The sequence below is a fragment of the Heterocephalus glaber genome, unplaced genomic scaffold (genome assembly GCF_053883595.1).
Source record: "Heterocephalus glaber isolate CG9 unplaced genomic scaffold, H.glaber_assembly_v1.0 deba00001463, whole genome shotgun sequence".
NCBI classification, from domain to species: Eukaryota; Metazoa; Chordata; class Mammalia; order Rodentia; family Bathyergidae; genus Heterocephalus; species Heterocephalus glaber.
The window spans coordinates 6,626,487-6,639,789 of NW_028258310.1; the positions used below are offsets into that span (position 1 = coordinate 6,626,487).

Sequence of the window (13,303 nt, forward strand, 5' to 3'; positions counted from 1 at the left end):
TCACTTCTGTAGCAATTAGGCTAATGTTTATTCTTCCTTTCATTATGTTTAGTCTTACTATTTATGGTAACAAAACAGTGATGACAAATCCAAAAAATTCTATGTGGATAAATTTACTTATCAAGCCTTCTTGAAAAAGCATGGGTGTACAGTTGGGTCAGGGGTCCAGAGGTTGCAGTAGAAGAGTATATAATAAGGGAAGAAAGAACCTAATATGACCCAGAACATTGATTAAACATAAGGCATTGTTAACTTGAGCAGCTAATGAGGATTCTGAAAAAAAAAAAAAAAAATCCTGTGTACCACAGAAATGGATTGATTGGCCTTTTTTTTAACTTACCTTTTCTATTGCAGTAGCCCCCAAGGAAACTTCCAAAGCGAAATAATATCACATAACTACTCCATACTTAAACATATTGTATGTTTTCCTAGATGGATAGATTTGGACACTGCAACAGTTGTTTTTCCTTCTAGGTGGCACAGTGTAACCATTGGTTTAGTAGGATTTTATAGACACTGTGTGCTGATGGTGGTGAAGTGTCTACACTGAGTTAAAAATCTCCTGGGCACCATCCAGCAGAGAACTTTTTTTGTCCTTTTTATTAGGACTGCCTAGCTTTTATAGATTTGGAAACAAAGGAATAAGGGAAATAAGCAAAGCAAAGAGCAGAAATAGCTGGGGATTTGGGAAGGTTGAGTAACACCATTCTTGAGTTCGGTAAATTGCCTATCTTTTATCCCTTTGCCCAAAAAAGATACCCAAAATATTTACCTTGACTCACTGTAATTTGTGGAATTCTATAATGTACAGGATTATCTGTTCTGCCACATTATTAGCTTCATGACTTTAGGAATACCATTCTATTTCTTCATTTGGAATAATAGTACCTACCTCTCTGAGATATACCAGTTGAGGGAAATGGATGTGAAAGCACTTAGGAATGTTTCTGACATACAGTAGGCCAAGTAAATGGTGGCTGTCATTAAAATAAACTAACCAGATGTTGAGGGTCTCACAGGCTAAGAATTTTTAGTTCATCCCATAAGTCATGGGTAACCACCTAGATTACATACACTGTATTTGATAAGAAATTTGTTTGTTGCAAGCAGGAAGAAACCTGTTTCTTTGTGCTTTGCAGTATTAGAGAGTATTAAAATTTCATGTATATCAGCAGAAACATGAATTGATTTGGTTAGATTCTGTACCGAGGTTTGCATCCCCCTAAATATGAAAAAGCCAAGTTGTTTCCCAACTTACAAGCTGATTCTTGGCCAGAATTGTCCTTAAGAAAATGCAGGGTGGGGAGTTACCCCAGCCCTGTTAAATTTTCCAAGTATTTCTGTACTTACAGGAAATAGTAAAGGATAAATTCAGAAACAGATGAGAATGAAGTGTATTTAGCTAGGAAGGCAGCTTGTTGAACTACTAAATAGGCTTTTCCATCTATTTTTTTCTTTAGCACAGATGTTATAATTTGGGATAGAATTTAAAACAACTCTGAAAAGGATTATTGTTTTGTTTTTATTACGTGTGATCTCTTAATATTGAACATGTGACTATTTTGATGGCTATAGTTACCAGAAGTTTTTAGTATTTAGACAATGTGGACTGTCAAAATGATTTGAAACTGGGTAAGTTGACTAGGGTAAGCAATTTTATATCTTTGAAAATTTCTGAATTTTCTGCTATACCTGCTACTCAGTACATAGTACCATCTTCTAAAAGTACTATTAAATGAATAAAAACTCCATAGTGGTATATCTCCTGTCCCTCCATTATTTCTCTGTTCATGTTTCTTTTCTGTATTTTAGGGTATTTAGTAAGGTTTGACTTATCATGAAAAAGGTGCATCAGTTGTGATTGGGATTCAGATTTTATTGCATAGATCAAAATACAAAAATTATTTTCAGCATAATTTCTTAGTCTTCATTTTACTGGTTGAGTGAATGTTTGGCTCATTTTGTGACAGCAGGAAAATAGCAGCTAGTTGCTTTCCAGTATTGTACATATAACTTTCTCTTACTGAAACACATATTGAAATATCCAACTTTCTTCCTTTTCAGCATTCTTCATCTTTAATAAGTAATAGTCCCTCTTTTTTTGGTAAATTAATACCTTATATGGTCTTCCTATTAACTGTGAGTATATTAGTTTAAGAATCACTTTCCAGAGATGTTGCTAAAAGTCAGTTTTGTTCCCCTTAAATGAGTGGGCCTTTACATGAAAGCAGACTTGCACCTGGTCCATAAAACTTGATTAAGATTTAACACCGTGTGTATTTCAGAGATTCATTTGGAGGTGCAGAAGGGGAGGGTCTCAGTGACAAGAGGAGTCCAGGGTCTCACTGGTCCTGCCCTTAGTCCTCAGCAGGTGCTGCAGGAAGCATATTGCCTGGGTATTGAGTTCATGAGAAGTCCCAGAGAAACTGCTATCCTTGATCTCATGAAGTCCACTGATGGTATAACCTTGTTCTTAATGAGGAATGGCCAGGAATAGTACAGCCAGGCCACCTAAGAATAAGGTTCTCAGTAATTCTTTTGAAATACATAGCGATAAGTGAGTCAAACTCTCATCTTCCACATGTGGTATTGGCACTTGAATTTAGATTTTGATCTTGTAATCCAGTTGTATCAGTTTATTAGCTAAGAGCTAGCAGCTTCAACTGCTTTAAATGGCTCTCTTCAGAGTAATCTTTATTTAGAGAGCCTCAAGACCTCCACAGGAATGATGTTGATTAGCAGGGGTTATCCATTTATAGATGAGGAAACTGAGTCTCAGAAGAGCAGCTGGAACTTGTAAAGTGGTGTATTATTGAAAAGTCAGACAGCTTTCCATTGACTGAATTAAGCATTTAATTTCAATAGAAATTGCTTTGCACAATGGAAAATGTAGTGACCTATGAAATAAAATTTCAGTCCCAATTTGCCTTTTATCTCTAGCCTGTACTAAGAAAATAGCCACTCTTAATAGGTGCCTAGCATGGTTCTTGATAAAATGAGTTAATCAGTATTTGTTTAATGAATTGAGTAGAAAGATCTGATTCTAGTTTATGTCCAGAAACTGCTTTTAGAAATGCAGAATCTTCAAATAATAGACGAGCACCAAAAGTAATTTTGATCTTTTTTTTTTTTTTTGGTACCAGGGATCGAACTCAAGTCCTTTCCCACTTGCGCAGCGTCGGTGAAACCACTGAGCTAAATCCCCGGCCCTTGATCTCCCTGGAGACAGTATTGTGGTAGCCTGAAAAGAACTAAAGAGACACTTTGTTACAGCTTTGCTCAGTTCTTCTTTAAAATACTAATAAAACAAAAATTCAGATACCCCCTTCCCAAATTCAAAAACAACAGCAACGATAACAAAAAATACCACTAAACATGTAGGTTATTGTTTTTGTATATTATGCCTACAATCACCGTGCAAAGTACTTTTACCAAGCCTTTAGCAGTTTAGCTAAAAACAAATTTGTTACTAAGCTTGAATAGATTAATAATAAACATTGCCAGAAATGTTTTATTAGTCTTTTTATTATACTAAGAAGTTCACTGTTTAAACAGTCTCGGTAAGTAAATTTCACTTCACACACTGAAAAAACCCTTTGTCAGTCTACCCTGGAAAAGAAATATATGATCAGAAGTAATTTTGATGGCTACACAAATCATCTTTACTGAATGTTACCGTCCTCATCCATGACAACATAAAGAGTATTTTTTTTGAGTGAAAATAATGGACTTAGTAAATGGGGTGTCCAAAGAAAAAGAACTGTACCATTTTAATGTAATGCATACTTAAAGCATTTAGAAATGAAATACACGTGTTCCTATGCACATTTGTGCACTGATGAAGGTCTGCACTTCAGACAATTCTATACTCCATGTTACAGAACTAGTTAAAAACCATATTAAGGTTTTTTCGTTGTTGTTTTTAAAAAACTGGATAATGTTTTTTCCTAAAGCTTAATTTGTGTCCATTCTTTTAAATCCAGTTCATTATTGGTCGTCCCTTTTTTACTGAATAAATATTAAGTATTTGGGAAGAATCAATAGCTTGATACTGTAATAATTTTTTCACTGAAAAGCTTTAAACCAAGTCAGTGTATTGAAAAGAGTGCTTTTTCTTAGGTAGCAGAATTGAAATATGATCTTTAGTATTTAAAAGATAAATTTGTAAATCAAAAGGCAAGTTAAGTTTTAGATATTGGAAACTGAATAAGAAAGTGAATTTCTAAAACCTGTGCATCTAGAAATAAAGCTAAACTATATTTGCATTGTAAAGCATCACAAAGGATTTAAATCTTGCCATCACTCTGGCCAAATACACATTTTGACAAGAGTTTGCTGAAATCTTCAGGAATTAAAAAATTATATCCAAAAAATAAAGAATATTTTTTCTCCTTTTCATTTAGGAAAAAGGTCACTGTTTTTAGCAAATTGTTTCTGTTTTTCTTTTGGTAAGGATTAGAATGGTAAACATACTGACACATTCACATGTTAATATTTACATATAGGGCTGAAAGTTAGAGAGCTGGTCCGATCTTGAAATGAGCTTAAGTCATAACTTGACTTGTTACACATAGGTGGAGTTTAACGATAGGGGTCTGGCAAGATGACCACAGAGAGAAAATCCAGCATGAGCATGGAGATGAGTCCAGGGTGATGGAACTGTTCTGTCTAACTGTATCTGTGTATATCATGGACATTATATTTTCTCATAATACTTGGAAGTTATATAATATTTTTAAATCTTTGATAAAATAACTGAAGAGCAACTATAGGGAAAACAAAAACTTCTCTATTTTAAAGTTAACTGAATTAATAGCCAAACTTTTTGTTTGAATAATGGAACTGAATCATTAAAGTGATTAATTTGAATTAAGGCATCAATCCTTACATATAAGGACTCTTTTTTATTATTATTTGTGATCATCATTGACTCTTGACAGTGGAAGTAATGCCAAAGTGGATTGTTCTTGTGACTGAGCTACACAGACTCTTGGCCCCTTTTAAAAAACTATTTTACATACTTATGACAAGTTTAATGGTTCTTCAATATCATGTTCATACTAGATTCTAAGCAAAGAGAGAAATAATAGCCTAAAGGCAAAGGAAAATTTGGATTGTTAATGTATTTTGCTTGTGGTAACACAAAACCTTTTACTGTTCATTTATATTCAGAGCTCACTTAACAGAGTGAAGCATTGAAATTGCTTTGAAAGATAAATTTGATGGGCTCTTCTGCATTGAAGAATGTTGAAACTAGCTTTACCATGAGTATTAGGGACATTATAGATGTTGGAACATCTCTTACTTCCCAGGTCATCTCCCTGCCTTCTTGTTGTTCTGCTTAAAGCTATGTTACTGGTTTGAAAATGGATCATATGCCCTGCGACAAAACCAAAATTGAGAATAACCAACAAAGGGAAGGTAGTGAACAAAAAGCTAAGAATTACAGAATTAGTCATGCAGCTTTGCCTAAGAATAAAACATTAGTTGTGAAAATGCATTGTTTCAACCAGTTCATGTTTGAATCTGAGGAAAAATTACAAAGGGAAATGTCCAGAGCATTGAACAGCTGAATGCAAGAAAAGAGTAAGTGAAGGAAGGGTGCTGTGAATGAATATTAGGATCCATAGGGATCCTGCTCTGTGGACTCTTAAGGAGAAAATTGATTGACTGGTGATGAAGAGTTTTAAATTGTTAATGTTGAAATGTGCGGTATGGGAAAGGTGGCGAGTAGGTGATAGAAATTTGTTGGTAGAGAGAGATTGATTGACTTAGCTTGTCTAGACTTGGCAGATAATATTCACTGCACACTCCAGACATCACTGAAATATAAAATGTGAATTTATTAAGATGAGTTTACTGTTCTGATGAGATTTAAATTTAAAGAAATCACAGTAATTAAGGTTTCTTTCCACTTTATTCCTTTATATTTTCCTCAACTAAAATATTCAAAAACATATATATTACATAGTTTTTTATTACTGAAATGTAATACCCAAGGGAAGCTACCTGAGAAGAAAAGTTGAGCTGGCTCACAATTTTGGATGCTGAAAATCCAAACAACAATGGTGTAGGCTCTCAGAGGCTTCCTCTTGGCTGTGTCACCCATGACAAGATTTTCATGATGGGAGCATGTGAGGGAGCTAGCACCACATCACCCAACAGGAACCCATGAGGCTCTAGAGAAGTTGTCCCAGGAGACTAGTATTCTGTTTCTACCATGGCTCTTCAAGTAACCTAGCGGACCAGTTTCTTGACTTTATCTTTCAAAGACTCCATGCCTCTCACTGTGGGAACCCTGGGGACCAGACGCTCAACACATGAACTTTGGTGGGGGACAAACTATAGCCAAGCCATACCAATTGATTCTTGGAAATCTGGAATATGTCCTCCTGAATATGATTAAGTATATTCAGTTATGTTTATTTTATTAAGGAATTTCAAATAATTATTAAGCATAATTCATGTATCTTTTTCTAACCAGGAACCTTTTGAGGATGGCTTTGCAAATGGGGAAGAAAGTACTCCAACCAGAGATGCTGTGGTCACATACACTGCAGAAAGCAAAGGAGTTGTGAAATTTGGCTGGATCAAGGGTGTTCTAGTATGTATACAGAGACTTCGTTTGAGAGTTACAGCATTTTTATTGATTGTAAAACCTGCCTAATGTATTCATTAATTCTCAGAAGAATTCCCCACCCTTCTGTTTTAGCTATATTGTCTGAGTACTAGGGAAGACCCAGTTATTAACCTGTACTTCTTTGGGCTTTTGAAACTAAATTCAATAGAAGAGATATGATATGTTTATTAATTGAACAAAATTATCCTTGATAAGCTAGGGAAAATTTCACAAATAATTTAAAAGGAAAAAACACAGAAAATGTATTACATGCCTAAGAGTATTAGATACAGTTTAAAAGAGCTAAAGTCTTAAAATATTTCTTGTACTTCTTGTATTGCTTTTGCTACTTCCGATAGAGTGAGCATTATTTATACCCATACACTTATATGTTACATTATACTTATAAAGTCCACCTAAGCTCTTTTTACAAATTGTTCACAGAAGGAGTTAGATTTTAACATGTTCCCACCAAGTTGAACCACAGGTGGTAATTTCATTGGTTAGCTCGTACCACTGATATTACAAATGGATCTGATCACTTTTATCAGTCTTTTCACTAATAAAATTAATAAAAAGCCAACCGATAGGACAGTCATGCATGTACCACCAGTGGTTCAAGCCAACTGGCAGCGAGACATATGAATTACAGCACCATCGTGAATGTGTTAAAAGTATTATCTTCTATAGACTTGCATACATACTTTTGGCTAGTTTAGTGTTTATTATATTATGTTTGATTTCATCTATATCTTGGCCTTTTTTTCCTTCTTAGGTACGTTGTATGTTAAATATCTGGGGTGTGATGCTCTTTATTCGATTGTCATGGATTGTGGGTCAAGCTGGAATTGGTAAGTGAAGTTACGTACTGCTTGATTTGAGTATAATGAATAAATACAATAACTGTGTGCCTTTCCGAGGTCTCATCCTCATAAAACTGAGACATTCTGAGCAGTGTTTTCCTTTATTTTATCTGGATTATTACTTTAATGCTACTTTTTTCATAATTCTGATTTGATTTTTCAAAAATGATGTCAACATTTGGTAACTTAGGGCCAGGGATTTAGCTCAGTGGCACCACACCTGCCTCACAAGTGCGAGGTCCTGAGTTCAATCCCTGGTACCAAAAAAAATTTTGTTAACTTTAGTGTACCTTCAATATACTTAGACCAACCTGTTCTCTGTAATGCTAGGTTTAAATAGGAGTATGAAAATTCTTAATTTCTTTTCTTCTTAAAGGTCTGTCAGTTGTTGTAATAGCGATGGCCACTGTTGTGACAACTATCACAGGATTGTCTACTTCAGCAATAGCTACTAATGGATTTGTAAGAGGAGGTAAATTAATTCTTTTCCCTTCATATTATTAAATATATTGAGACTTCAATCTTATTTCTAATTTTTTGCTTTAATAAAAGAAACATGAGGTCTATGCAAATAGGAGTTTCTACTAAGCACTTCCAAACTATTATATTTGAATGTAAAATTTTAAGATTTAAAATACTTAAGATGTTTAGTGTATCTAGTAGTTAAAATAGAGCCTCTTCCTAATCTCTTCTCCACTGGGCTGTACTCTGTTGCATCCTCCTCCAATACTTGGATCATTAACATACATCCCAGTGTTTGGTCCACATTGTATAGGTATAGCCTTATTCCCTTCTACCACCCCATCCCCCATCCCTCTGTGAGGGAAACTAAGATAAAACCTTTCTCATGATCAAACAGCTTATATGAGTTACACTTGGCACTGTCAATCTGTGCCTCCAAGTCAGGCTATTATCTGTAAGCAGGCTTCTTTTATTTAAATCTACAAGCTCTGCCTTATGAAGTTTTACTCTCCCCAGAGAGAGCACCTAAAAGAACAGGAGAATTGCCTTGGGACCCCTGAAACGAGAAGAAAAGAATTGCATTTGCCAAACCAAAATTCATTTATTTGGAGTGATAAGATCCCTGCAGAAAGGACACCATCATAGATCAACTGAGAACATAATCCACTTGTTCCCTCTGCTAGTTATTTGAATATGCTTAATTGATACTATGTGAACAAAATTTCTGCTTTATCTACATCAGGTATTTGAAGGGGGAGGCAGAGAAACAAATTGACTTTTAATGTTTTACCATGGTCTTTATCTTTCTTAGACACCATAGGCTGCAGATCAGTGACCCTGGGAAACTCGTAGCTCTTATCAGTATGACTACGACTACGCTAAGCACACATCACTATTTACTCAAGTTTTATATCTGTATTACTCTGAATTGAGCTCTTTTGGATTGTGAAATGCTGATATGTCCAACAGAATCAGACAACACTGAGGTGATTCGTGTTTGCTTTTTTTTTTGGTACCAGGGATCGAACTTGGGACCTTGGCTTGTGAGGCAGGCGGCGGAACCACTGAGCTAAATCCCTGGCCCTCATTTTTGCTTTAAATACTGGTTACCCAGTGTTTGATTTTTGTCTGACACTATTGGGAAATAAAAGTGGGTGCAGAGACATGGATGCAGTAGCATCAGGGAATTTCTGTATCCTCAGATCTTAGAATCTAGGTTGTGAACCTCTGTGGGAATGGGGCATGAAGCTATGGGCAGCATGGATTTGAACTGTTTTCCATTTTAATTTAAACATCAGGAAGTACAGTATAGATTTTCCTGAATTGTGGCCTCCTGCACCCCAAAAAACATTGCAGTTTTCTATACTGGTAAACATACATACATATGTGTGTGTGTGTGTGTGTTATATATTACATATATAATACATATATATATCTTACAATAATATATATTATAATATATATAATATATAATATATGAGAGGGGTATGTCTTCTTTAGAAATTGTGTCTAGCCTTCTCTATCTTGGATATCAGGGAAAATATGAGAATGTAGAACTCATGAAGATCTGTCCCAAGAAATTCACATGTACTGAATTGCAGTTTTGCTTGAATTTGTTCAGAATGGTATTCCATAAAATGTATAAGGAAAAAGACCATTAGGTCATAAAATTTGGAATTCTTCTACTATCAATAATTATATAGGCAGTGGTGCTGCTGCCTGCCTTGCAAGCACAAGGTCCCGAGTTCAATCCCCAGTACCAAAAAAAAAAAAGAAAATAAATACATATACTGAAATAATGAGACCTACGGAAGATAAAAGAGGTAGTGTGTGTGTGTGTGTGTGTGTGTGTGTGTGTGTGTGTGAGAGAGAGAGAGAGAGAGAGAGAGAGAGAGTGAGTGAGAGAGGGTCTCACTGTGTGGCCCATGTTGGCCTTGAATTCCCAGTGATCCTCCTGTCTCAGCCTCCTGAGTGCTGGGATTACAGGTGTATGCCACCATGCTCAACTGAAAGTCATTTAAAAAAGGACCAAATATAAAACTTTGCTAGAATGCACTTTTTTCACTTGTTGGTTGGTGACTTTGGACACCTTACGTATCTTTACAAAACAGAAATAAACTGCATCTTCTGCACTGAATATTTCCTGGAGACTCTTGCAGTGACTCTAAACCCCTTCTGAATCCTGTCAGACTCATGGACATGTGGGCTTCTAACAAGGTTTATTTTGGTATTAGGAAAAAACAGTATTTTCTACGTGGGAGAAAATAGAAATAGATATAAAAGTAAAACACATTTTACCCCAAAAGTACATTTTTCTTAGCTTTATCAAAATGACCTGTGATAAGTGACCAACCCAGTAGCAACAAGGCACCCCTCGTGCCCACCTTTTGTTTTTCCATTCAAAAGAACCTGGAAACCATGGAAAAATGGTTGATTCCAGATCTAAGCAGGAAATGTGCTCATCCATATCCGAAAGTAAAAAAATAACAAGGGCTACAGGGTATGTCAAAACTTAAGGAGGCAACTTAAGGGACCCACTTAAGGAACCCATTTAGAGAAACTGGCTGAAGTTTGTATAATTTCAACAGTGGTAATAATAATGGTAATGACTGATTTGTATAAAATTCACAATAAAACATCTAAAAATAATCTCATTTCTCATCTTTGAGCAATGTTAGGGAACCATTTTATTATGACAGCTGATAAAGAATCTAGTGTTGGGTTAAACTTTCTTTAATGAAAAGTTTTCTTACTTGAACTGAAGGTAACCAAGAAATTATGAGAGATTTTTTTTTTTTTTGATGATTGTTCTACAAGTGAAGGAAGAAAGAGTTAGAATCTGCTAGCTCTGTAAACTCTTAACATGATAAAAGTATCTTTGAGGTATTGTTTCTCCACAAATTGAACCTGAGTCACATGTTTGTTGCTCCAGGGAGCATTTTTTGGAATGTGTAGGGAGGAGTTAATATCACGACAAGCTGATGACAGCAAGTTCCAGACTGGGAATCTATGGAATAAGAAACCCTTGTCGATTGAAATTTCAAGGACCAAAACAGATGGGAGAGGGAATTAGGTCTAAAACAAACTGAAGTGACCCAATATATCAAGTGTGAATTTTGTTTTTATTTGTTTTGTTTTTACTTTTTATTTTTATTTTTTGAGACAGAGTCTTGCTATGTAGTTCAGGCTGATCTCAAATTCACTGTCTAGCCAGGTCCAGCCTTGAACTCAGTTTCTCAAGTCCTGGGATTACAGGCATGTGCCACCATGTCTGGCTTCATTTGCCATTCTTAACCATAAACCGCTTTATGGTAGTGTCAAGAATCCCTGGAATGGATCTCCAACCGCCTGACCACTGAGGACTTTCATGCCTTCTTCATATGCTATCCTCTGCCAACTTTGTGTTCACCAATATGGAAGCCCTCTTAACCCATGGCTTAGGATATTTATGGAGGTTCTCTTATATAGGCATGATGATGATCATCTGTTACTCATTAACTGCAACTCCAGCCCTGCTGTCCTGTCCCCTCCTCTGAGGTTACATCTGTATGACCACTTGGAGTTTGGCAGCCTTTAGGCAAGAATAAACAAAGTTTTAAGAAAATAGCATGCATAATCAAAGTATGAGCACTATAATGGAAAGGCAGGTTGGAGAAAAAGCCACGTTTAGAAACTGTAGAGGACTGAAATAGAGATTGTAACCTGCTGGCTCTTAAACCCCTTTACTGATGGAGGTTATCTGTAAGTCTGATATTTTGTTATAAGTCTCTTTAGTTTTAGCTGTAAGAAGATAGAGTTTGGTGGTTTTGAAGGACAAATTTTAACTAAGAAATTTAAAAACTATTGTTGAGCTTTTATAGATTCTACCATAGTACTCATAACAGTGATCAGCTATCAGTGTAGCTGGAAACTGCTAGAAAGGGTCAGCAATTGGAGCCTTTTTTTTATGTCTAGTTTTATTATTATGGTCTTTACTTAATATCTTTAGTTTTACTTTACTACCGGGTATTCAAGACCAAGTTAAAGTGAGACCTGTGTCAGTCAAAATTAACATCTTGGTACTTATCAAGGTCAGTTAAGTCTTCTCAGGCATTACTTTAGAACCATGCATAGAGCCTCCCATCTTCAGTCAGTGTCAGCTGTCAAGATGGGTCATGGCCTTGCTTGACCATGTTTTTGTTTTTGAGACAGGGTCTCACTTTGCAGTTCAGGCTATCCTTGAGCTCACTATGTAGCCCAGGCTGGCCTTGAACTCACAGTTATCCTCCTACCTCAGCCTCCCACGTGCTGGGATTATAGGCATGTGCCACCACACCTGGCTTTTGTTTGACCATGTTGTTTTCTGTGAAGGTGTGGAAGACTTATCCCTCTTGGTGACCCTCCTTTGGCACACAAGATTTTTATCCTCTAGGGTCCAGCAATCTCCCTGTTTGGGAGGTTGGGTGACTCACCAAAATTGTACGATACAGTAGAATAGGTTCCCTCATGTCCTTGGTCCTCACTGACCTTGGAGGGCCAGGTCCAAAATATTGGCTGGCCTCTTAGCCCAGTTGCCTTTCTAATTCTGGTCTCCAGATTTTAGTTGTTGAACACCCAAAAGAAAAGATTAGTGACATTAGCATTGCAGTGGGAGCAGTGAGCTTAACTATTACAATTTTACCTGTGGATATCAAGCACTTTGAAATATAAACTATAGTTAGAGGACTATACCATGTTTTTATGAAACATAGTTGTTCTAGTAGTTGAATCCTTGCAGAATGTTAACAGACAACAGTTGCAGTTTTACAGAGAAAACATCAGATCAGGAGCCACACATATTTTAGCATGACAATCATGACGACATTATCTTTGTAACACACTTAAATGTCTTAGTATAGACTAGCCTTTTAGTCAGACATTTCCATCTGATTATAAGACATTCAATAACACAGAGAACTCTCACCTAAATTGTTAATTGTTCTTTAATAGGATGCCATCTAAGGAGGATGTACTGGCCTGTAAATGTACCTCAAAAGTTTATAATGTTTAGCCTCTAATTTTTAGTGTGTGACATTGTTTGGTCTGTTTGGTGCCTGAGCAGCTCCTTTTTTTGGGGGGTGGGGGTACAGGGAATCGAACTTGGGTCCATGCACTTGCGAGGCAGGTGGCGAAACCACTGAGTTAAATCCCCACCCCTGCCTGAGCATCTCTTAAGTGAAGTGACACAACACATACATCATATAAAAAAACTAACTGGTGATCTCATGCTGGCTTGACTTGTACCTCTTAACACACATAGCTGGAGTGCAAGAGAAAGGCAGTTATCTGAATCTACAAAAAGGTTACACCATAAACAGTCCTGTATACCCAGAAGGCATGA

At 36.2% G+C, this 13,303-nt stretch overlaps 1 protein-coding gene across 3 annotated transcripts in view; it reads left to right on the plus strand.

Moving 5' to 3' along the window:
- The window catches only part of Slc12a2 (solute carrier family 12 member 2), a 98,363-nt gene that overhangs the window by 18,339 nt on the left and 66,721 nt on the right, over window positions 1-13,303 (plus strand). For all 3 annotated transcript variants that reach the window (XM_013075753.3, XM_004854442.4, XM_087180562.1), the window contains exons 2-4: window positions 6,485-6,604; window positions 7,395-7,470; window positions 7,859-7,954. In XM_013075753.3, coding sequence (XP_012931207.2) covers window positions 6,485-6,604; window positions 7,395-7,470; window positions 7,859-7,954 — 292 coding nt within the window. The remainder of the gene's footprint in view (window positions 1-6,484; window positions 6,605-7,394; window positions 7,471-7,858; window positions 7,955-13,303) is intronic.